Source organism: Oreochromis niloticus, unplaced genomic scaffold, assembly GCF_001858045.2.
Source record: "Oreochromis niloticus isolate F11D_XX unplaced genomic scaffold, O_niloticus_UMD_NMBU tig00002670_pilon, whole genome shotgun sequence".
Lineage (NCBI taxonomy): Eukaryota > Metazoa > Chordata > Actinopteri > Cichliformes > Cichlidae > Oreochromis > Oreochromis niloticus.
In genome coordinates this window covers 9,116-35,084 of record NW_020327697.1, presented here as the reverse complement: position 1 = coordinate 35,084, position 25,969 = coordinate 9,116, and the positions used below count along the sequence as shown (strand labels likewise).

Genomic DNA, 25,969 nt, shown 5'->3' with positions numbered 1-25,969 from the left:
ACAACAGCATGCTTAAAAAGTGTTGGGAAACAACCAGAGCTGAGACAGGCATTGATCAGGACCAGAAGGACAGGTCCAACTGAGTCCAGGACCTGTTTCAGAAGACGAGAGGGATAGCGTCAGTGGAACAGTTGGTAGACTTGACCTTGCAGACTATTTCATGCAGCTGAGAAAGAGAAATTAGCTCAAACTGATTAAAGGCAGATTGGCACGGGAGAGAAACACAGGGATTGAAAAGAGAAGGTGGAATGGCAGACTGCAGGGAGGAAATCTTATTAACAAAGAAACATAAAAGTCATTACAAAGGGTGGCAGAAGGTGTGAGGCGAGTGGACGTATGAGGATCAACAATGGAATTTAGAACACGAAACAAAGTCTGAGGTTTATGAACATTACTGCTAACCAGGTTAGATATGTAGGAGGACTTAGCCTCTTCAGCAGCTTTCTGATAAGTTAAAAGAGAGTCTCTCAGAATATTGAAAGAGATTTGCAGCTTGTCCTTTTTCCACTTTCTCTCAGCACACCTGCAGGAGCGCCTGAGAGCGCGAACAGTCTGTGATCCAGGGTTCAGCGTGAGCTTTAGGACGGAGTGATTTTAGGGGAGCGATGGAGTCCAGAATAGAAGTGCATGTTGAATTAAAAAGAACAGTTAAATCTTCTGCACACAGGGAGTCAATCCAGTTCACCGTGGAGAGCTCAGAGTTGTTAAAAGCAGCAGAAAACTGGGATGGTACATGAGTATTGATGATCCGGTGGCGACGTGAAGGAGCTTTAACTGCAGCAACAGAACAATGTACAGTGGCAGAAAACAGAACAGGATGGTGATCAGAGATACACGCACTCTCACAGATTTCAGAGACGTGGATACTCAGGCCATGGGACATGACAAGGTCCAGTGTGTGACCTTTCTCATGTGTGGAGCCAGACACACACTGAGTCAGGTTAAAGGAGTCCAGCAATGATACAAAGTCTCTGACCAGAGGTTTAGATGGACAACACACATGGATATTCAGATCGCCAACAATAAGAAAATGATCAAAATCTACTGAAAGTCCTGATAAGAATTCCCCAAACTCACTAATAAAGTCCTTATTGAATTTGGGAGGACGATACACTACTGCACACAGTAAAGGAATAGATGAGTTCAGTTTAAAAAGCTGTAGTTCAAAGCTGGAAAAGGAGAAAGATGAAATCTGATGACAGTCATAAACTGATTTAAAAACACAGGCAAGGCCTCCACCTTTACCAGAAGACCTGGGAGAGTTGAAAAAACAACAGCCTGGCGGAAGAAGCTCAGAAAAAGCCACAGTCTCACCAGCATGAAGCCAGGTCTCAGTCAGGAACATAAAATCCAGTTCATGAGAAGAGAAAAAATCCTTAAGCAGAAACGTCTTATTGGAGAGGGAACGAGTGTTGATCAAAGCCATAGATAAAATGAGATCAGTAGCTGTCATCGGGATTGATGTGCGGCTGAGTGGGCGGAGGTTTGAAATAACGGTACCAAATCTGCGGATCCGTGGCTGAAGAGGAGCCGATGACCCAACACCCGGAGCAGGAGCAACCAGCGACGTACTAGGGAATCACGCAGGAGAGGAGCAGGCATCAGGCGCGGGCCAGAGGTGGAAGAGAGTCGCTCACCTGGCAGAACGCCACCGCCGGTATGGCGAGGAGCGAACCAGACGACTGAAGGAAGCGCGGGCCGAAAAGCGGGCCCACCGGTGAAACAGGAGCAACACCAGGCGGAGTTGGAGAGACAGTGCGGACCAGGGTCCTCTGGGTTGGAGTGAGCCTCTCACGGTAGCAGAGTAACAAAAACCCATTTGTACAAGGAGAGGATCAGCCAGGCAAGAAAGTGACAGGAATGCCTTTGTACGAACCAAGAGACCACTTCGCTTCCCTCGTCTTCTCCAGCGTTTTCTCGGTATAGCTTGGGAAGGAGGAACCAGGTGCGACGTAGATAAGGCGGAATGCCATCAAGCGGTGGAGGGGCACTGCTTGTTTGCCCATTCAAAAACAAGGAACAAAGGTGCTGTCACTGCTGAGTCTCGGATAGTAAGAAGAGTTTTTCGGTCATAGATCCGGAGCGAATTAATTTCCACAGTTAAGGCAATGAACAGCAAAGAGAAAACCAAAAACAGGTAGAGTGACGGCGAGCCGAACATACTGGCGCCATCTTGACTCACCTTAAAATAAGTTAAATGTCACCGTTATTATTGTCCAGCCGGAAACAGGCTGGGGGTGTCCAAATTCAGAGGCTGTGTCCACCTGAGGACCTTGCCTTCGCGATCTAAGTGGGCCGGGTCCTCCGACAGCCGGGTAAACCGGAAATGAGCAACTGTGAAATTGGACGGGAGATTTTCGGGAGGGGCACTGAAATTCGGGATTCTCACAGAAAAATCGGAAGGGTTGGCATGTATGGCGTAGCATAGCCTGTAACGTTATTATGACTGACACATTTTATGAGTGAACTTAACTTTAAGTGACTTACAGGTTTCTTTGAAAAATACTTTCTTTTATCCACGTTCTTCCTTTTTGCTGCATCATCCTCTCCTCCTTACAGGTCCTCGCAGCGCAGGCTTGCCGCTGCTAAAACTAAACAGAGCTCCCTGAAAGGCACAGCAATCACATTGGCATATTTGTCACATGAGGTAGGACTCCAGTAGAGAACGTAATTTAACTCTTTCTGCACCACTAGGTGAATGAGACGTTGACAGATCGTTTTTTTCTTTCTATCGGGTTTGTTTTTCTTTACTCGAAGAGATCAAATTATTGGTGGGGACATGTCCTTCCATCCATGCCAAATCTAAGCCCTTGGACTGGACATAGGTTTAGTTTTTATTAGCTAAATCTGGTGAAGTTGTGGTAAAATGCCAACATTAGCCCATTAGAGGACGTGCAAACGTTACCGCTGCTGCTGGGTTGAGATTCACGAGTCCGGAGCGGAATTAAAAACATGACATTCATTTAAGGTTATCGCGTGTTTTGTGAGCAAATGCTTTTGCATATTCGTAGTGTTTCCTCCTTTAAATTAAATATCTACTTTGCAAGTATTGCAAGTTGCCCCGCTGTCATCCGTTCTCGTAAAGTATAACCAAACTTTGAGCATTTGAGCCACTTAGGCGCCCTGCCAGGTAAATGACGCTCCGCAACGTGGTGACGTCTTTCGGGGCAACTGGAATCGATAAGGGAATCGTTTGCAAAAATGGCAAACATTCCAAGAAATTGAAACAGTGGGAACCGGTTCTCAACAAGAACCGGGTTTCGATACCCATCCCTAATGATGGTGCAAACATCTGTTTACATAGAAAGCACCAAGTAAAACTTTCTTTTGACTTCTGGGTTAGTTTACACTGATGTAGGGTGTATAGTTTTACTTTCCATTTGCTCCTATAGGATTCTTTTGTCAGAGTAAAATTTTCATATTTTTTCCAATACTTAAATTAATGCAATCTCATTTTACCCCAGTGACTCACCGTGGTGCAGTAGGATTTGAATTGCACTCTGGGACTGAAAGCAGGCATGACCCGTGGTGGAATCGGTCACCACTCCTGTCGAGTTTCCTCCAGGGCCAAAAGTCAGGTAGGAGGTAGGATTAGACTCTGGAGGGTTAAGGGTGAGGTAGGGAGGTGGTGTGAGGTAGGTCATGTGGGGCAGAGATGCTTGAGGTTGGAGCTGAGGCTGGCTGGTGGGTAGGAGGTTTGGAGCTGGTAAGACAAAGTGTTGCTCTGCTGGCTAGACGTCAGGTAGTCCAAGTCAAAGAGCAAACTGAGGACAACGCAAACAAGAATTTAGTCACAAAAACAAACATCTTTGATTATTGCTCCATCTGTAGGTTTTTGTTGTTCTTATGATTACTTCTAGTGATATCGAGCCAGACAGACACAATCAGAATTTCATTCTCAGGTCTCAGATTATTTATGTGAGGTTTCTGCCACTATCTCTATGCAGTGCATCTGCGTGGCTGAACATGGATAGATACTGCCAACCGTATTAAAAATAAACATATTTTTGTACAAAGTAGAAGTTTTAGTGCTATAGTCATACAACATCTAGCATCTATAGTCATACAACCATAATTGTATAAGAACAAAGTGACTAAGTGCAATCTCTCACAGCATATTTTAGCTAAAACTGACTCCCTGCTACTACAGACAATGTGTGAGCCATGACTACATCAGTTTTTCACAGATTCCCTCTCTGCCTACTCTGTCCTGCTGTCAGCTCTTCTACTCATCCATATTTGAAGTATCCTCTAGTATTCATGTCACAGTTTGCTGCGAGTGGAGCTGACCTGGTGTCAGTCGGCAGAGACTGGGTCTCATGGTGGGCCAAGGTAGAGCCACCCTCCAGAGCATCCAGGAAGAGGGGTGGGGTGTGGGCTGGTGTGTTGAGGAGAGGGGGAGTGGGGTTTGCAAAGTTAAAGGTCATGGTGAAAAGAGGAAGGCTGGCTAGCTGCAGAGGGGGAGGGCTCTGCATGGGACGGGGGGATACTCCACCAAACCCTCCTGAGATGAAAGCTGGTGCTGGCCTGTATCCATCACTCTGCTTTCACCTAACAGATAAAAACCAAGCAATTAGAAAGCAAGATTAGACAGAGATACTGTAGTTTGGTTTCTATGTAATTTTACTTTCTCTACCTGCAGTGTGAAGGTTCGCTGAGCTGAACAAAGATTTCATTCTTCTGTAAACACTTCCTCATATGTAGGAAAATCCGTTAAAAATCAATGTTTGTAATGCCATGAAAGCCACAAATTTTATTGAGGTCAAATTTGCAGCTACTTTACATAACCGACCCTACAACTGAAGGAGTTTTGGTGGACAAGCTTTGTCCTCCTCTCTTCCAGTGGCTTAGTTATTTTTACTTTTAAAAATAACTAATGTTAACAGAGGGTCCTAAGCAAATGTAACGAAACTTTTCAGCCATGATGGAGGTGGGGAGACTGCATCGCGGCTTGATCATCCAGATATCAAAGAATTTAAGCTGGTCCGGTTTGAGATCATTTCCTTTGGGATTAATAAAGTATTCTGATTGTAATCATTCATCAGGGCCTCACAAAGGAATGATAATTCAGGTTGAAGGGAAACTTGATCCCAAATCCAAGTTTACATATTTTCCTCTGACCTTTAGACTTATTTAACCATCTAGATTGTTTTGTTGTGAGGTTTCCGTTTTCATCAATGGAACGAGATGGCCTTCACATTGCAGGGCTCTAAGAAGACAAAAAAACTTAACAGCTTTAGTTTTGTTTGATTAAACAGAAAAGCAAAAATTCAAAAACCTCGTTATGAGCAGTTTTATGTAGGACCTATTTTCTTTCCAATGCTACTTTCAGCTGTTCACTTACACACAAGGGCTCGCCACAGTGGGAAAGCGTACATGTTTGATTTGGCAGATTCTTTTTAATAATTATTTATATTTATTTTAGCACTGGATGTCTTTTCTCGCTTATTAGGCAAATGTGTAATAATGTGCAAAACAAAAAGGCACAGAGCTTGCTAACATCATAGCTCAGCTGAAGGGTGATGCGATCTTTAACACCTTTGTATGCCATTTTGAACTTGGGTTGAGTCGTTTATTTTAATAAGATAAACAGAATTCCTCACAGACAGACTGAATGCTCATCAAGCTAATGCATTAAAAGCAGGGTGTCGTAAAATGTGCATGTGTGGATTTTCACACCTGGGCTGCTGAGGCTGGACAACAGGCTGCTGTGGAGGGTGGGCTCTGAGTGGTTATGGTGGGGAATGAAGGTGGCACAGGGGCAAGCTGGGGTAGCTTGGGAGCATCATAACGAGACAAAGAAGCGGCTCCCTTACTAAAACAAAGACAAAGAACAAAAATGCACTTAAGCATGAATCAAATCAAAGTACAGAGATAAAAATCGAGAGAGGTGGGGGGGGATTCTGTTCATCTGGACGTAGCGTTTTGTGAAGATAATTCACCTCTCATCCAAGAGGCTTCATCAGTTCTAAAAACAAAAGAGTCCCAGGTATTTAACGCCTAGTGGGGGGGCTGTCCCCTTTGGAAGTGGTCCTGAGGGTCATTGACCCACTATTAACCCAGAGCTTCTTCACATGAGCCAAGGTGTGAGAAAAAAAAAGAAAAAAAAAGACAGTGGGTTATTACCATCACCAGGGGTTATGGGTAAAGTCACTGTGAGGGCTTGCCCAACCTCATCATGTGACTTAATAGCTCAGTTGAGGCAGGGTTTGAATCAGCACTAAGGTACCTGACTACACTGAGTAAAGACACTGCAATAACACTTTCAGTACCTACTCGGCTCCGGTTCGAAGTGATCTGAGCCTATCCAAAAATGTGATTTCAACAGACGTAACTCAGTCATGAGAGCGACTTAATCACAAGAATCAAAACTACCATTTCTGAAAGCCAAGAACGAGGGAAATCCCCCCCACACACACACACACACGCAAAAAAGCCACACACAGAGCAGCAGGTACACCATTGTCTCGACATCCATTGTCACAGTGGATGTGGATTTAATTCTGGATTATTTATATAGTGCCAAATCACAGCAGTTGCCTCGAGGCACTTTGCATTGTAAGGTAAAGGCCCTACAATAATGCAGAGAAAGCAATCAAACAACACCCTAGGAGCAAGAAACAGCAAGAAGGAAAAAACTCCCTTTTAACCAAAGAACCCTTTGCAAGATCAAATGACCTCCTTTACATCTCTCTCAAACCATCTTGTCTTCTTAGTCCAAAATGTGAGCACTGGCATCCTCAAAAGAGTGACCTTTATTCTTTAAGTGTACAGCCTTCAAACCTAAAGAAGTCCATCTACCTTATTTTTTTTAGTCTCTCTAGACTACCATGACCTGGATGACTGCAAACCTACACAGACACACAGGAAAGAAACAGAAATACCTGTTGTGAGCCAGTGTGGGCAAAGTGGGATTGATTTGGTGATGTGGACTGTATTCAGCTCTACTCTGTCCGTGTTCCACCTTTGCTGTAACACCACGTACTTTCCTCCACTTCGCCCTTCGGTTCTGAAACCAGACCTGGGACCCAGAAACATTCAGGGGAAACAAATAAAAGACTGAGGAAGCCAACAAAAAAGGTAGAAACTGCTTTACAGAGGATGAGATGGGATTTTCAGGAACACAAAGAAAAAAATGCCAGTAGTAGATCTTCATAAGGAAAACATCACAAAATAAGCCTTCAGTAAAATTTCACAGAAGATGAACAGAGTAAGAGTCTAACCATAATTCTCTGAGGTGTGACGCCGACTGAAGCAGCAATCACTTTTCTTTTTTTCACGTCCGGATAGTGATCCTCTTGGAACAGGGCCTCTAAATGCTCTAACTGATCTGTACGCAAGAGTACGTTAGTGTACACACACACACACACACACACACACACATATTACAGGGCAATAATTTGCATAGCAGTCAAATGTGAGCACACACAGAGACGTTTCCCCTCACCTGTGCTGTAGCCAATCCGTGTTCTCTTCTTCGGTGCAGGTGGCAGCAGGCAGCTGTCCACAGACTCTATCCCTGGCAGCAGTGGGAAGCTGAGGGCTCGACCTCGGCCCCTGGTGCTATGCTGGGTGGGGTATACCTGTGTTATCTCCATCTGCCATGAAGACACAGTACCTCAGCACAGATGTTCTCAGTCAAATTCAGTAAAATGTCCCAATGTTTTTTTCCTCTTTCAAAAAGGATTTTAAATAATCAGGTATCAATTATCACATTTTTAAAAGCTGAATATAATTTTGGAGAGTCGTCTGGGGGGGGGGAAGAAAAAACCTTTGAGTGCAGTGCAGAGTTGAATGTTTCAGCCCACACAATGCAATGCAGCAATCATTTCCAAAAAATAAAAGTTCATTTAGGACTTCCAGGACCAAGTAATTAATTTCCATTGTTCTATCCCATATGTGATATTAACACGTCTGTTCCAGGTCTGCAGCCAGCAGGTAATGATTTTTCTAATTTTCTGTTAATTGCTTGGTTCATTAAATCTAGTGAATATAAAAATGCCCACCGCAGTTATCCAGGACCTGATGTAATGTCTTCAAACTGTTTACTTTTTCTGATGACAGACAATACTCAAACATATTGTTACGAAATCAGTTTCACCCTGGTTCTTTTTTATTCCTTGAGCATCCAGAGATGGCACTGGACTCAGTAGTTATTTCACAAAACCTTTATTCATCTTTTTTCATCTTCATTTAAGCATGCATCTTCTAGAATGGAAGACGTGCAAGGCCGGTGTCCCTCTGCAAAATCTTCACTCCTTTGTCTGTGAACCACAGTTTTGTAGAAGGGACCCTATCATAAAATCCCCATGGTGTGCTGCAAACTCTGTGTCGGTGTGTGTATGCACGAGCACGTGAGTGCCTGTGTGTGCGCGTACCCGTATGTCTATTTGAGTGCATGTGAGTGACTGTGTGCGCGTACCTGTGCGTATGTCTGTGCACGTGAGTGAGTGTGCATGTAGGTGTGTCGTAACAGTCAAAGCACTGTTTGTGTGTGTCTCTGCATACGTGACTTCCTTCGGGTCATAAAAGTAATCTCCTCACCCAAGCTTAACCAAATTCCTCTACACAACATAGAAAACAGAGTTAACATATTACAAACACTGAGACCCCCACTCTGCATCCACTGGGCCATTGGCCTCTTGTTGTCTTACATTTACAGATAAGGTGGAGAGTCTCCTGCAAACCTACTTCTAAGTTAGAACAATTAAGAGTTTTTATTAAAGGTACAAGCATCAGCATCAGCAACCCCCGACTGTAGCTTCCCGTCTCCTTTTATGACAGCAGACCCCCAGTGTCCATAAATTCCTTTCCCTCTAAACAAGTACACACACTCAAGCCTACAGCTAAGCCAAACTGAAACACACAGACAAATCCTTTCCTATTCATCTGATCTACTGCTGGACCCTCTCATCTAAGCAAATTTAACACATTACATTCTAATAATTACTTTCTTGTACTCACAATATCAAAACACCCCAGAGACAAGAAAAACTAACAAATAAATCACAACTGGGAAAGCTGCAACCGCTAACTTTGGATTTTTTGGGGGGGAGGAAAAAAAGGGTTTTAAAGATTGATCAGTTATGAAAATAAACAGTTCTTCTCCTGCCAAACTGGTAACTGTCTGACTGTCCCAGCTCTACCGAACTCACATTTCAGTTGTCAGTCTCTGTACAAATTTGTCTTCAGGCCAGCGTAGTTCAAAAACAAACAATCATTTCTGATTTGATCTGGTCTGAAGTACAGCGCTCGCCAAATTGAAACGTCTTGCTGTCGTAGAACCCGTAACATTATCTAGTAAACATTAAAAGTACCGATTACTAGCACAGCGCATGCTGTGGGTCCAAGAGTGTCATCCTGGCAAATAACAGTAAAGAACAATTTATTTACCGTTATCACCTTACATAGCTTTTCAGTGAGATGAGATCATTCTCCACACGCTCAATGTGCTTGTTAATGGCTTCAAAGAATCTGTCACCTACGGATATCACACGACATTACACACTGAGACAAACATTCAAATCCAGGATGCCATTTTCACAGCTGCATCATTAATAATTCAGAGGACTCTAGGTGTGCATATTTCATACACACTAGACTGTAATTACACACTGAATGAGCCATTATTAGAAACCTGTTGAGATTTACTAGAAAATGCAAAACTGTTGGGTTAAAGGTTAAACTTCATGATCAGCAGCCAAGTATAATGTGTTTATTTTTGTCTTTTCACACACTGTAACCCTGAAATTCTCTCGACACAAATGTCCAAATCATTCAGATAAACTGTCTTTGCGCTGCTTAATACAGAATCATTTCCACCTGAACCCATATGAGGATGCTACAGGTAATTATCCAGAGTATTCACAACAAGCGAGTGGGCGTCATGTATCCTGCATCCTCCATGCTTTACTCAGACAGCATCTGGCAGGTTTGTTGGAGAAATTTCTCCAAGCACAACATCCCAGTGCACTTCAGACACAGCAACACCCTCACAAAAAACTACCTAATCAAAATACTCCGACACATGCTAAAGAACGCATTGTTCACCCTGCAATGCAGTGAGGAGTGCTCGGACCTTTACATAGGAGAGCAGAGATCTTCGATCAAGAATACAGACAGAGGCACTGTGAACAACCACCACTGAGTGGAGGTAGTGACGCTAACTATCAGCCACCTATAATGCAGTCCTGAAATCCTCTTCCCAACCCCCACAGCTTGACTCATGTGACCTTAATAGCTCACAACAATATGGCAGGGCAATGTCTCACAGAGGAGTCACATCTTGACTCATATGACCCTTAAAGACTGACTGGAGATTTATGATTCAGCAAGAAATCTATGCAGTAGCTATTAGTGTGTACCTGAATAAATAGAATAAGTGTTTTTAATCTGTACTGCCACTGTTGTGTATTTTTGACTAGCTAAATAAGCTATACACAGAGCACTGGTCAGGTTCAATCCATGAATGTGTTTTTATCACTAATAACTGTTAAGGTTCATTTTGAGGACAGAGAGATGGTGGAGATCGGAATGACACACTGACCCTGTCAGGTGGAGTCAACGAATGATTTAATGACACATGTGGAGAGATAAATCCTGTACGCAGACAGCATTGATCTCTATCTCCAAAACTTCAGAACACAGTTTTATACATCGGGGTATTAGAACGCCCCCTCTTGCATAAATTACATGGATACGTCAACTCAAAACCACAACGACTTTTAACACAGTTTAAAAAGATCATTCTCTTCTCCTCGAAGCCAGGTGCTTCCTGTCACTGCCGGACGCTCGCTTATCGTCTGGAACAAACTGTCACGTACGCAGGCACTCTTGCAGTTGTAGCAGAATTAAATCTGAACTCTTTACTAGAGATGGCACGATACCACTTTTTTATGTCCGATACCGATACCGATATCATAAATTTGGATATCTGCCGATACCGATATGAATCCGATATAGTGTGTTTTTTAATCAATAAAACTGTTTTTTTAATATCTTGCTGCATTTTGTATAAGTTCATACTCAAGTTTAAATAAACAACAACACTAAACCTATTCTGTTATACCTGTATGTAAAAAATACACTGCGCCCAAAATATTTCATAGTTCAGCAATACTGATCAATCTAATGAATTTAAACCTACTCCATCCTTCCTATTCTGGTATTTTAAAGACTACTTAGCAGAAATATTAAGCAACCTAACTAATAGGGTTGCAAACTCCCAGCAATAAAACTTTGGGTGTAAGATTCAGATAATTATTTATTAAAAGCTAGACATTTTAAATGAGAATAAGAAAGAAAAGTATGTCTTTGTACCCCCCTTTTCCCTGTTAATGCCCTATCGGCCCCCCTGGCTAAACTTTGCTAGATCCGCTCCTGCACAGTTACCAGCCGTCAGCTACGTAGAAAAGGATCCTGGTGTAGAAAGTAATATTAAATAAATTCTAATGACAGCTTATCAAGGTTAAACGTGCTGCTGTTGTTCAGCCGCTGGTTTCCTCTTTCTGGTGAAAAGTGGGCCAAAAACAAAGAAGAGAGACGGACTCGCAATAGAAAAGCCGATCAGCTGATCATTAATAAGTTTCACGACTGAAGTAGCAGCAGGAGAGGGACAGAGAGGCAGTCGCTCCATATATCGGTTGTTAAGCTTAATGTGGGAATGCTTTACAAACATTCAGAGATGAACTTACACACTTGCTTTACTTCTCTCTGGGATAACTTCCTCGGAGATGAAATGCTCGTTTGGTAGCGAGGCTCCAAATACACACAGCCGCTCAATCACGTGAGCACACTGCTCCGATGTGCTACGGTTATGAGCCGAGTTACGCCGTGTCGCAAGTTTTGTGAGGTGCTTTTTTGATATTTAATGGATCGGATTACATTTTTAATTTCTCTCCAATATCCGATCCAGTAATTTACGTCAGTATCGGACCGATACCGATACCTAATATCGGATCGGTCCATCTCTACTCTTTACCACAAAATGAGCCTACTACTATGTGTATGTATGTGTGTGGTTACGTGTGTGTCTATGTGCTAACCACAATCACACCCTATTTCACCTCGCCGACTAGCTCCTCAGAATAACTCGCACTCAGACTCTGGTTTCGGTTTCACTTCCTGCAAAGCATGTAACTTCAAAAACATGTAACTTCCTGTCTTATTTTGGCACAGAGTTACTCTTTCACAATGCAGTCTGCATATAAACATTTAAGATTATAAATTCAACTCAACAGTTTAAAGTGGTTATAACTGCACCTGTAATAAAGCTTAATTGGGTGCCAATATGTTTAAACATCTAAATGCAATATCACTATTAATAAATGCGTCAATGCAAATGCTTGTTATATGATTATGATGCAATAGCAATAACAAAATAATGAAACTACAAATAGTAAAAGGAAATAATAAAAATGGCAGAAAAATAACACCTCATTTCCTCACATAACCAAAACAAATCCAGTTTTTCCTCACTGTGTCTGGAACGCACCAACTTCCAACGTGTCTGCAAATGTTTATATAAATATACACATATAGGTCTTATAGCTCAATGTAGCCCACGATTATTGTGATTGGCCATTTCAGCACCATCGATTGCCGCTTTGCTCTTCTTCTTCTACCCCCCCGCCCCCCTTTTCACTGCAGTTTTAAAATTTATCAGTGAAAGTAATGATCATCTCCTCAATATAAGGAACATTAATAATAATAGTATCAATATAAGTACTCACAAATGTCAGCAAATTTCTGGAGGGAGACTGTGGAAACTATTGGAATGAATGTAAGGGAATGTATAAAGAAGTGAAAAATCTTGAGGAACAGATATCAATCCCTACTCCCAGGGTTTTATTTTTTTCCTATTGGCTGGCACTACATATAAAAGACCAGGACATTAGCACATTGTAATTAACACAATGCACAATAAATGCCAGCAATGACGTTGGCCATTTACGTAGGTTACATTGCAGGCACTACAAAGATTCCCAGCAGAAGTCTAAATCGGACATAACAGGCTTGTCCACATCTTTTAGGACCACATTTAAAGTGACAACCCCATCAGGGGTTAAATACCTGGGCCTTCAGACATTTAAGAAGTAAAGAAGCATCTTATGTGAGTGGAGACACACCTTTACAAACCCCAAAAAATGTAAGTCCAGTTAGCTTCAGTTCAAGTAATTAGGGCTATTTTGACGTGGGTCGGCAAGAACCTTACAAAGACACTCAGAGAGCATCCTTGACAAAACCCAGCAGAATATTAGTGGTGAGAATGCATCCAAAGCTCTTACATGTGAAAAAGAACCACTTCAAGGAATGTACTGACATGATTTCCTAACATTCTTGGGGTTTGCGTGTGAATATCCTCCATCACTACATCCACGAACTTCTTCTATGGCTTCTTCTTTTCCTCCTGCCTGCCAGCTCCATATGGAACAATATATTCACTATGCCTCTTCTACATATGTCCAAACCATGTCAGCTTTGCCTCTCTAACTTTGTCTCCAAACGGCTCAACATGAGCTGTCTCTCTGATGCACTCATTTCTAATCTTCTCCATCCTGGTCACTCCCAAACAAAATCTTAGCATCTTGAGCTCTGCCATCCCCTGCCTGTCCTTTTGCACTGCTTGTTGCTTTGGATGCTTGACTCCAGGTATTTAAACTCATGTACCTTCAATACCTTTACTCCTTGCATATTTCATATGAGCTGACCATCTGACGTAAAAGAATACAAAGACATATTTTGTTGAATGCATTGAAACAGAGGACAATATTTACCTTTTCCATGGCCACTTTGTGAATCATTTGTCCCAAATGTTCTGCTTCATCTTTTGAATCATCTTTAGATTCATCCTGTGTGGGTCTGCTATCATGTGTCCCATCCTCTTCAGATGCTGCCGCCATCTGTTTTAAGAGAAGACAACAATATGTTTGGCTCATTTTTGATAGATAGATTGTGGAACCACTGAAACTGAGGATGAATTTCACCTCTCTTTGTGGCACAGGACACCCAGTTTTGTTTTTCATGGCTACCTTAGGAATCCTTTTACGTTCTTGTTCTTCCTCCTCTTCTGAATAGCCTTCAGATTCATCCTGTGTGGGTTTCCAGTCATCTGTCCCATCATCTTCAGATGAGCTCACAGACTGTTATTAGAGCAGAAAAATATATATTTTGCTCACCTTCCATGGATGTGTGAAAACAACATATTTACATCGTTAACTACAGGAGAAGAAGCTGGATATTTCTTGCCCACCTTAGGAACCCATTCTCTTGCTTCTTTCTCCTCCACACCTGTCCTATCGTTTTTAGAAAAGATCACCATCTGTTTTTAGAAAAGTAAAAAAACAAAACAAAACATAAAAAATAAATAATTTCCAACAGTGCATTTTCAGGTCTAAGCATCCCAGGAACTGCACAGACATATGTCAGACATAACTTAAAACCACCAGCATAGGTATATAAAGGCCCTGAGGGGGAAAACTACGTTTCCCACGAAATATTATGTTACTTCCGGTTTTGGCAGGTAATGGCAGACATGCATCGTTTTTGTTTTTTTAAATTTTGGTCACCAACGGAGAGTGTTTGGTAGCGCTGTCCTCAGAAAACACCGTTTGTACTGTTTCTTTTGTTTTGAATCATAACTCTGGTTTTACGTGGCCTATTAACACAATTAAGAAAATATCATTTGAAGTCCGCACTTTCAACACAAGTTGAAATGGAGACTGGGGCTGTGTCCCAATTCAGAGACCGCACGCTTGAAGTACGCATTTTGAGTGCGATTACGTCACCGCCACGTGACAACTCGAAGTGTACTTCAATTGCGTACTCCAAATGCGCCGTCGATTTCCCCAAATATCAAGCGTGGTCCGGTGCACGCTTTGTGGTCCCATATATCCCACAATTCATAGCGCGGCGGTGGGTGTGGATAATTTTGCCGCAAAATACGGCAGAAGGCAGAAGGGAGCGGCCGAAGAGTAAACTGTCAAAAGTAAGTACTGAATATTATCTCACTTATTTATGTGCGAATGTTTAATAATAAAGAACATTAAAACATTACTGTTGGTCACATGTCGGTAAAGTTGTGTGACATTAGTGATGTTTGTACTTTCAGCGTTAACTTGGTTTTAAAGCCTCTACTTTAGGGATGCACCGATACCGATACTGGTATCGGGTATCGGTGCCGATACTGTAAAATGTGTGCGTACTCGTACTCGTAAAAGTTAACCGATACCATGAACCGATACTCATAATTCCCATGGACTTAAACGCCACGGTAACATAAGGTGTTCACAGTTGATGTTATGTGATGTAACTCTACCCTGAATATAATTTGCCCTGTAATATGTCGCAAGGTAAATACAGGTAATTAGAGCAATCAAACTGTTACGTTAATCATAAAAGTATTATTTTATGGTATGTAACTCTGAAGGGAGTTAAAATATTTTTCAGAGTTCTAATTTTCTGGAGGCCTGTGAAGGTAGCATAAAACGGGACCTTGCATGGGGAGATGCACGAGGTTAGCTGAACCAAAGTGAGAGACTCGGCTAGTTTTACTGAGGTTAACCAGCACAAAAGAGTGTGTGACTAGAAAGCTGACCGTGTGAGAGCTTCACAACAGAGTGTGGGTGAAGTGACTTTTTGTTTCAATGGTCGCACCACCGTGCTGTGTTTCCAGCTACGACCGCCGAGGCTACAGGCTAGCCCGGACTGCTTGGCTGCGCCTCGGAGGCAGCCGCTATGGACTGTCGGAGAGCTGGACAGTGACTCGCTAACGCGCTGTAGCAGAGACAGCATCGGGTCCGCAGGGAGTGGATTTAGTGTGGGACTGGTGAACGGCGACCTACCGATCAGCTGAACTGTAAGTCAGACTTTTGTGCTCTTACTGGGGAGAAGAGGATTTTTCTCCATCGTCCGGCGTGAGCAGCAAACAGGCCTGCAACAAGTGTGAATGTGAGTGTGTGGAGCCCATGTGTGAATATTGTATGTTTAGTGGATTTATATAACGTGTTTTGGAGTGTATATTAGTGAGTCACTTACCAAAAGGTGATAACATAATTTGGGTTGTTTAATATAATTTGAAAGGGAATTATGTCATTTATACAGTGTATTTCATTTGGTTAAGGAATTGGAATATCATTTGAGTTTAAAAAAGGGATGTGTTGTACAGTATTTGTCTCTGCCCTTACGTTCAGTAAACGTTTCGTTTGTGTTAAAGAGTTGTGTGGGGTCGTTTCTTTACTACTGGTTAAGTTTAACTTGTGTGTGGTAGAAGTATCGGTTTTTGTACTCGGTATCGGCAAGTACTCAGATCCAAGTATCGGTATCGGATCGGTTTGAAAAAATTGGTATCGTTGCATCCCTACTCTACTTCAATATATTTACATAGTCGACCTTAATCTTACAGAGAATGTGATGATTTTATGGATAATTAAAGTCAGTCATATATCAACAAACACAACAAGCTGAAAGTCAGTGATGCTGCTCGGTTTGCAGTCCTGAATATCACGGCACAAGCAGGATTCACTGCACTGTTAATGTTAGCTATGTTATATTGCTGCCTCTGTTCGGTGGTGTCGAGCCAAACGTACTTTAACGTGTGTTTGAACGAGCTGACGGTTCACTCGTTAAGCTGAAAGAAAGATGCTTTAATCGCAGGAGTCACACATGTGTCCACTGGACCATCTGGGAACTCTTCTTGTTTAGCACTCGTAATAACACAAACACTAAATCCTCCTTCTCTTGTGCTGTTTTGTAGCAGTGTGTACACCTGAGACTGTCACCTGTCTGTCTGTCCTGCACTCTCTCTCTTTTTCTTTCTCTCTGATTGTGGAATAAAAGTATGAACATGTATTTATAAGTTACACTTGTGTTTGAATCCTGCAGCTTATCACACATTTGATTTCCATGTGTGGCAACTGCAAGTGTCCAGAGTGAGGACAGACTGAGGGACCCACTGCTGCACATCATCTGTGAGGCTTTGCACCCCTGATGATCCACCAGGACAAACTCAGCAGTGTGTGAGGAAGAGGAGGAGGAAGAGCCAGCAGCAGCTGACAGATGGAGAGAATAGACAGACTGTTCCCGATCCGATATTACGTATCTGTATCGGTCCGATACTGACCTAAATTACTGGATCGTATATCGGAGGGAAATAAAAAATGTAATCCGATCCATTAAATATCAAAAAAAACCTCAGAAAACTTGCGACATGGCGTAACTCGGCTCATAACCGTAGCACGTCGGAGCAGTATGCGTCATGTGATAGAGCGGCTGTGTGTATTTGGAGCCTCGCTACCAAACCAGCATTTCATCTCCGAGAAAGTTATCCCAGAGAGAAGTAAAGCAAGCATGTAAGTTCATCTCTGAATGTTTGTAAAGCGTTCCCATGTTAAGCTTAACAACCGATATATGGAGCGACTGCCTCTTCTCCCTCCCTCCCCTTCTTGCTGCTACTTCAGCTTAATGATCAGCTGATCGGCTTTTTTGTTGCGAGTCCGTCTCTCTTCTTTGTATTTGGCCCACTTTGCACCAGAAAGAGGAAACCAGCAGCTGAACAACAGCAGCACGTTTAAACTTGATACGCTGTTGTTCGAATTTATTTAATATTACTTTCTAGACCAGGATCTTTTTCTACGTAGCTGACGGCTGGTAACTGTGCAGGGGCAGATCTAGCAAAGTTTAGCCAGGGGGGCCGATAGGGCATTAACAGGGAAAAGACATACTTTTCTTTCTTATTCTCATTTAAAATGTCTAGCTTTTAATAAATAATTATCTGAATCTTACACCCAAAGTTTTAATCTGATGTAAAATGTATATTAGTCCATTACTGTATATAGTAACTGTTAAGTCTAATATACCCTAGTAAGCTATAGTACTTTTTCCTCTGGGAAGGTACCATCTGTGAATTCTGCAATTCTGTTGAAGAAAGATGTTGAATCTATTTAATTATTCTTGAAAAATAATTTATTTCTGTGCATTTTTTTTCACCCTGCACAAACACATCCTCCAGCCACACGCACCCATATTTTGCTCCATTGCGGTTTCTTTCACACCTCAAACATTTAGTAAACAATTAAACAAATACAAGTAATCTGCAATAAATTACAGGTAGTAATAAAATAAACTACTAACTCTGTTACGCTACATCCACACCTACACGGGTATTTTTGAAAACGCAGCTGTTTCGTCCGCACGTAAACGGCGTTTGGAATCACCGAAAACTGAGATTTTTTAAAACTCCTTTTTTCCGTTTACGTGTGGACGAGGAATACAGAGTTCGTCACGCAATGTCAAAGGTATGTGCCTTTTTTCACGTCACGCTGTGCACACGTTATTGTTTACATGAGATGAATTGCAGAATGGGAGATAGCAAGATTAACAGTATTTTGTCTCTTCAGGTTTTACACGCTTACATATACACACACACAGTTACTGTCCCTTAATTTACAAAGGCACAGGCATCACGGTGTGATTATTTTACTGTAGTCGTTTTTTTTCCCTGTGTAATAATATTCAACATTGCTATCAATGCATTTTTCAAAAAATGCCTCTCTGTGCAAAATGGGTTTTAAAAACATAAACAACTGTGGGATCCTGTTAGTCGTGATTTGAACAGCCCAGCGCTGCTCCCGATGCAGGGAAAACCAATTCTGCAGGGGAGACCTACCTCAGCACTTGTGCAGGTGAAACCAAGGGGCAGATATGCTTCACCATATTTTCTAGTCTTTGGCTTAGAATGAAGTTGGTTTGGAAACATTCAGCGATGCATCATCTCCTGCTTTGCGTTTCTGTGGGCGCCCCGTGCTAGCAATGTCCAAGCATTTTGTTAACGCCCCCCCCCCCCCCCCAAACCCTCTTTTCATACCGCGCCCCCCCTGCAATGGCCCTGCCCACACTTTGGGTAGGTCTTATCTATAGTGTTACATCATATTCTATAAGGATGTTCTGTGTTTGTATACTTTTCTGCCCAGTTTGACGCATTTAGCAGAAGTCAGCCTGTTTAAGGCTCTGATATCTGTTCTGTATGACTTAAAGCAGTTATGACATGGTCTGAGTTTCTCACCCAATAAAGGAATATTTCATATATCAGTCTACTCTTCATTCTATCAGAAACAGTTATCACAGCTCGTACATTTTCTTTTTACACATAAAAGTAAGCATTGAGCCAAATGTAATAATGCCAACATATTAAACGAACAATATTTGTCTCTTATGTATAATACATCTTAGTGGTGCAACGGATCACGGTTGATCCGAAATCCGAACCGATCCCACTCCACGGTTCGGTACACACGTGATCCAAAGATTCTAAAAAGAAAAAAAAAGTATGTGTATGGTGCGCGTGGTCAGTCTGTCAAGCTGTAGTTATGGTCAGCGCTAGCGGTCCAAGTAGCAGAGCAGAGGAGTTTGTGGCATTTAAGCAGCCTTTTGCTGCCCAGTCCGACCGGGCTAAAGCCATTACAAAAGCTACTGGGGTGTTTAGCTGCAGACGGGAGGCCGTATTCAGTTGTGCAAAACAAGGGGTTTAAACTGTGATGAACGTGCTTGAGCCATGCTATGATATCTCGTTGCGCATCCACTTCAGTGACAAGATCGTTCCAAGCATGTATGAGTTATGGCTGAACTGTCCCAGGCATCTTCTGTTGCTCTAACTACAAATGGGTGGACCTCCAGGGCAACAGAACGCCACGTGACCGTGACCACTCGTTATATCACAGCAGAGTGGTAGATACAAAGCCCTGCACTGCCCTATATATTACATTAGATTAGATGAAACTTTATTTATCCCTCGGATGGGTTCCTCCGGGAAATTCAGTTTCCAGGAGCACAGCACCGACAGAAGTTGCAGAATGTGAGCAGAAATATACCATATATACACATATATAAATACAGAGAATACAAAAGGGATAAATAGAATAAATAGGAATAAGAATACAAGGGAACGGCACATTTCAAGTATTGTGAGTCTAATACACCGTTGGATATTAACAAAAACTATTGCACAGTGAAATGGCACTACAGCTTACTTGTCCCCCCCTCCTTTGTCCCCGTTTCCCCTCCCTCTCTCCTCCAGCGAGGAGTTAAACAGTTTGATGGCGTGTGGGACAAAGGACTTTTTAAGTCTGCTGGTCCTTGACTTTGGGAGAAGCAACCTGTCACTGAACAGACTCCTGTGATGTCATGGCCGTGTGCAGAGGATGCAGAGGATGCCCAGCATGGTCCATTATGTCCATATTGCACCTTAATTAGTTTTTAGATAAGTGCGTGGAATGATTCTTCAGTTGAATGATTTTAATAGGCAAAAATACTTAGATCTGAAAATTGATCCGATCCGTGACTTAAAACCGTGATCCGATCCGAACCGTGAGACTTTTGATCCGTTGCACCACTAATACATCTGTATTTACACTGTCAAAGATACTTGTCTTTGAGTGAAGCTTTAAGGTGATGGGAAATATAAATAACTGCAACTTGAATCTTTGACCCAGAGTTCAAGCTCACTGCTGTAATATATCCTGTAATATGTATATATAGGGCTGTTCGATATAACGATATATATTGGATGACGATATAAAAATGTCTATCATTTCATTTTACGCTATTGTTTGTTTCGTGGTGTCGCAAAATAAACTGTTTACGGCAATATTTTTTCATTATTTTGATGGTCACTGTAGCGGCTATATTAATTTCCACATAAACCTTTCACAATAAAGCTCAAGATCCTGTTGAGACTTTTCAAAATAAACTGAATCACATGAAAGATGCAGAGTATTTACGGATGAGAAGCAAAAAAGAGCTGTCAGGTGCTAAAATATAAACCTTAGATTCAAACGTTAGAACAGGCTTTTCCCGCAGCACGCTGTGTAATAAATACTCACAAAGAAAATGGCGGCCATTACAACTTATGTCTAAAAATGTATCGTTCATGCATCAGTTAAAACACTCGACTCCAGGTACACGACGCAAACCACGCAAACCTGAAATCTGTCCTGCCTGGATTCTTTAAAAACGTGAGCTTTCCGACGAGGGAAAACAACACACTAGACCAGGTCTACACCAACATCCCAGATGCTTACAAGGCCACCCTCTGCCTCATCTCGGACTCTCTGATCATCTCTCTCTGTCCCTGACCCCTGCTTATAAACCTCTAATTCAAAGACAAAAACCACCGGAAAAATCAGTAAGAGTGTGGACCGCGGAAGCCACCACGGCCCTACAAGACTGTTTTGATAACACGAATTGGAGTGTATTTGCAGAAGGATCAGACTTGGAGGGCCACACATCTGCTGTACTCTCATACATCAGCTTCTGTACTGAGAGCGTAACAACAACAAAGACTGTTAAAGTGTTCCCAAACCAGAAGCCATGGCTCAACAGTGAGGTGAGAGCCCTACTAAGAGCACGTGACAGCACCTTCAAATCAGGAGACCAACAAGTCTACAAAGAGGCACGCCAATCTCTGGTTAAAGGCATAAAAGAAGCCAAGCGCAAATACAAACAGCGCATCGAGGAACACTTTAACACAAAGAACTCCAGAAACATGTGGCAGGGGATCAAGACACTCACTGGCTACAAAGACAGTTGCACACAAACCAACTCCCCAGACATCACCTTACCTGACACCCTAAACCATTTCTTCGCCCGCTTTGACCAAGAAACAGAGACACCATCACCCATCCTGCCATTACAGAGAGGGATGACGCTCCCATCCAGCTGGAGCAGCACCAGGTCAGAGCCACACTGCGCAGAGTCAACACGAGGAAAGCAGCTGGTCCTGACGGTGTAGCCGGTAGAGTGCTTAAAGCATGTGCAGACCAACTAGCAGAGGTTTTCACCACCATCTTCAACCTCTCACTGCTACAGTATTAGTACCATCCTGCCTTAAGTCAGCCACCATCGTTCCAGTGCCCAAGAAGAACACAGTGAGCTGCTTGAATGACTATCGTCCAGTTGCTTTAACACCCATAATTGCCAAATGTTTCGAACAGCTCATCATGCCACACATTAAAGCTGCCATCCCTGCAAACCTCGATCCATACCAGTTTGCATACAGGGCAAACAGGTCGACAGAGGATGCCATAATAACAGCTCTTCACACAGCCCTCACACACCTGGACTCTAGTAACACCTATGTGAGAATGCTGTTTGTGAACTTCAGCTCTGCCTTCAATACAGTTCAACCCCACAAACTGGTTAATAAACTAAGCAACTTAGGACTCAGCAGCTCACTGTGCAGCTGGATACTGGACTTCCTGAGAAACAGACCCCAGAACGTAAGAATGGGAGAGCACACCTCCTCCACCCTCATTCTGAATGTGGGTGTCCCACAGGGGTGTGTCCTCAGTCCCCTCTTATACTCACTTTTCACCCATGACTGTTCATCAATCCACACCAGTAACACCATTATAAATTTGCTGATGACACCACTGTCATAGGACTGATGGACAACAACGATGATTCAGCCTACAGAGAGGAGGTTCAGCATCTGAAGCGATGGTGTGACGACAACAACCTGCATCTGAACACAGCCAAGACCAAGGAGATGGTAATCGACTTCAGAAGAACAAAGCGATCTGAGCACTCTACCCTCTACATTGATGGGGAGGAGGTAGAAAGGGTAGAAAGCTTTAAGTTCCTCGGAGTCCACATCTCGGCCGACCTTACCTGGTCCACAAACATCTCCCACCAGGTAGCGAAAGCACAACAAAGGCTGTACTTCCTCAGGAAACTACGTCAGGCCCAATTACCCCAAGGACTGCTAGTAAACTTCTACCGCTCCACCATTGAGAGCCTTCTGACTTACTGCTGCACACTCTGGTTCAACCGCTGCACCGCGGGGGACAAGAGGAAACTGCAGCGGGTGGTGAGGGCAGCAGAGCGGGCAATCGGCACTTCACTAACCCCCCCTCAGAGACATCTATACTGGCAGACTTCAGCAGAAAGCCAGCATCATCATCAAAGACCCCTCACACCCTGGACACTCACTTTTTTCCCCCCTTCCCTCTGGTAAACGCTACAGGTCCATCAGGTCAAAGACAAACAGACTCAACAGAAGTTTTTACCCACAGGCTGTCAAACATGCCCTACCTCCACCCTAATTGGAGGATAACTGCACTGCCAACACTCATGGACATTATACCTTATTTATAAATCGTATTTCTGTTCATACTTCAATGCAACCAACACCCATCCATCCATCCATCCATTCGCATCTGCTTATCCTTTTCAGGGTCGCGGGGGCGCTGGAGCCTATCCCAGCTGTCATAGGGCGAGAGGCGGGGTACACCCTGGACAGGTCGCCAGTCTGTCGTAGGGCCAACACACAGGGACAGACAACCATTCACACTCACATTCACTCACACATTCACACCTAGTGACAATTTCGATTATCCAATTAACCTATTCCCACAAGCTGCATGTCTTTGGACGGTGGGAGGAAGCCGGAGTACCCGGAGGGAACCCACGCAAACACGGGGAGAACATGCAAACTCCACACAGAAAGACCCCGTCCTGATGGTGAAACTGAACTCAGGACCTTCTTGCTGTGCGGCAACAGTGCTAACCACCGTGCCACCGTGCTGCCCAACCAACACCCTTACCTCTTTAAACTGTATTTATTATAACATTATTCAGTATAGTTCCAACAGCACCCCCCCCACTCAATGTGCAATATCATCCCCCCCCACACACACACACACTCAATGTGCAATATCACTGATCACACTGCACCTCTCAATGCACCTGCTAGTTAGATGGCATGTATGTGTATGTATATAGATGTAAGTGTGTATGTGGAAATATGTGTGTGTACGCATGTACGGATGCAAATATGTATATATACATATATGTATGTATGTGCGTGTATGTTTGCAGGTGTATGTATAACTTGTACATATCTTTTCTTGTGTAAATGTAAATTTGTCTGTTATTGTGTAAATACATTCGCTATTGTGTACTCCACACATATGGAGAGATGCCAAACTGCCTTTCACTGTTCTTGTAACAGTGACAATAAAAAGCTATTCTATTCTATTCTATACATATATATATATATATATACATACATATATATATATCATAATAATCTGACAATACATATATTATTGGCCATATTATATTTACATTACCACAGTGAGATGATTTTAGTCTCATGAACAACATTAGCTAATTGTTATTTACTAACTAATCTTAAAATGACTGTTCAGTACAGAAATGAAGCCCAACAATCATGTTTTACAGTCCCGTGGTCTCAGCCTCAGATACTCAACTAATCAAAGTGATGTCATGACAAAAATGAATGACCAACAAAACATTTTTTCTCCTTCATTTCTGTCAAACAAAGCTGTATGAAACCTTTCTCGCGGTTAGTATCATGGTTGCTAGGCAACCTGAACAGCACGACGAAGGCTAGACCGTCCCATTTCACAAGCCTCTCACTTCCGCACTTCTCGTACTTATAGTACGCACCGTACGTAGTAGTACTGCGCGTACTTCAAGCGTGCAGACCCTGAATTGGGACACAGCCTGTATGGCATTATTTTTGTGACACTATTCTGAGCGCACGTAAAAAAAAAAAAAACTTTGAGAGCACATGAAAAAAAGTTTGCAGGTACAAATGTTGCATTTTGAGGAGAAATTTATTTTGAGCGAAGAAAAGCTGAATTTGCATTTGCGCTCGCTCGCAATGTGTTGCTGGCGCTCTCAACATTTCTGCCCGTGCGCGCTCAACTCTTTCTCTATCTCCTTAAAACTTTAGAGCACTTATGGAAATATGTGATGTCTTGATGAATCAAGCAGATATTTGAAGTTTACACAGCACCATTCTCACATGAAAATATCTTAAAAGTTTATTTTGTGACCTAGAAGAGTAATATTTCAAACTCCGCCACTCTGTGGTCCTCCGCCACTGCCTCGTTTGAGTTTTGGATGAAATGGATTCTGGGATATTGCATTTCGTCACTTCGAGCTGATTGGAGACCAGAACAGCCAATCAGATTTTTTGCATCCAAGTCTGTCAGTTGAGCGCGCACGGGCAGAAATGTTGAGAGCGCGAGCAACACATTGCGAGCAAGCGCAAATGCAAAAACTGAGGGAGAGGGGCTGCAATTGTGTGTGTGTGTGTGTGTGTGTATGGATAATAGCAAACACTGAAATACATTTTTTGCACGCAGCAATGAATTTTGTTCACTCAAATTCAGCTTTTCTTCGCTCAAAATAAATTTCTCCTCAAAATGCAACACTTGCACCTGCAAACCTTTTTTACGTGCGCTCAATTTTTTTTTTAAGTGCGCTCAGAATAGTGGCACAAAAAATAACGCCATAAGCCTGGGTCGCTCCATCTTTTTGCTGTGACGCCTTAAATTGGTCATGTGATTTTGGCGCCGGCACGTCTGTCAACCGCAGAGGTTATTGTGTTAATTCAAATTCACTAAGAACACAATGACTATACATTCAGATCACAAGTCTGATTGCAATACCTGCCACACAGGACAGGGTTAAAAAAAGAATAAGAAAAAAGCAAAAAAAACCACAAACAAAAACACAAAAACAAACAAAAAAAAAACCGGACAAGGTACCTGTTTGCATTCATGTAACTTTTGAAAGTTATCTTCCTACCTGAGAGCTGGTACCTTCAAATTCGTCATCCATCGTGCTTCTAAACTCTCACTACAACAATCCGCTTCCTGACTCATGATCACATGACATAGATGATTATGACTGGCTGCTCAAATGCTCATTAGGGGCGGAGCATTTCTATAACATTAGTTACCATAGGCTTTGGAGCGTGATGTCACGGGGGTGGGGATGGAAAGGATTTGGCCTGATGCACCATTTTCGTGGTCAAATAAAGCGCAAGCGAAAAAGGAGCGAAGGTACTGTGAGATTATTATGCTATCATATGTTACCGTATATCTGTTGAATTAATATACTGCTGTAGTTCATATTATACCCCTTAGTATAGAGTGTGTGA

The 25,969-nt window shown here is 42.6% G+C and overlaps 1 protein-coding gene across 2 annotated transcripts; it reads right to left on the bottom strand.

Moving 5' to 3' along the window:
• Positions 1–3,691: 3,691 nt before the first annotated feature.
• On the bottom strand, positions 3,692–25,692 carry LOC109197834 (homeobox protein Rhox13-like). Of its 2 annotated transcripts, none has more exons than XM_019353610.1 (10): positions 25,615–25,692; positions 14,252–14,320; positions 13,986–14,141; positions 13,776–13,901; positions 7,448–7,598; positions 7,224–7,330; positions 6,885–7,021; positions 5,680–5,815; positions 4,291–4,551; positions 3,692–3,764 (listed from the first exon to the last, which is right to left on the bottom strand). In XM_019353610.1, the coding sequence occupies exons 1-9, from the start codon at positions 25,645–25,647 to the stop codon at positions 4,537–4,539; spliced, it is 930 nt and encodes a 309-aa protein (XP_019209155.1). In that variant the 5' UTR covers positions 25,648–25,692; the 3' UTR covers positions 3,692–3,764; positions 4,291–4,536. The 2 variants fall into 2 exon arrangements, with proteins under 2 accessions (XP_019209155.1, XP_019209156.1); XM_019353611.1 differs by having other exon boundaries at positions 14,031–14,141.
• Between the last annotated feature and the right edge of the window lie 277 nt (positions 25,693–25,969).

What these genes read in the sequence shown, in the direction of transcription:
- LOC109197834 (XM_019353610.1), bottom strand. Translation starts at nt 25,647, where the DNA reads ATGGATGACGAATTTGAAGGTACCAGCTCTCAG. An exon ending in CAAGAGAATGGGTTCCTAAG is followed by an intron (nt 14,142 to 14,251) that starts GTGGGCAAGAAA and finishes CTCTAATAACAG; the next exon opens with TCTGTGAGCTCATCTGAAGA. An exon ending in ACGGATTGGCTACAGCACAG is followed by an intron (nt 7,331 to 7,447) that starts GTGAGGGGAAAC and finishes TCTTGCGTACAG; the next exon opens with ATCAGTTAGAGCATTTAGAG.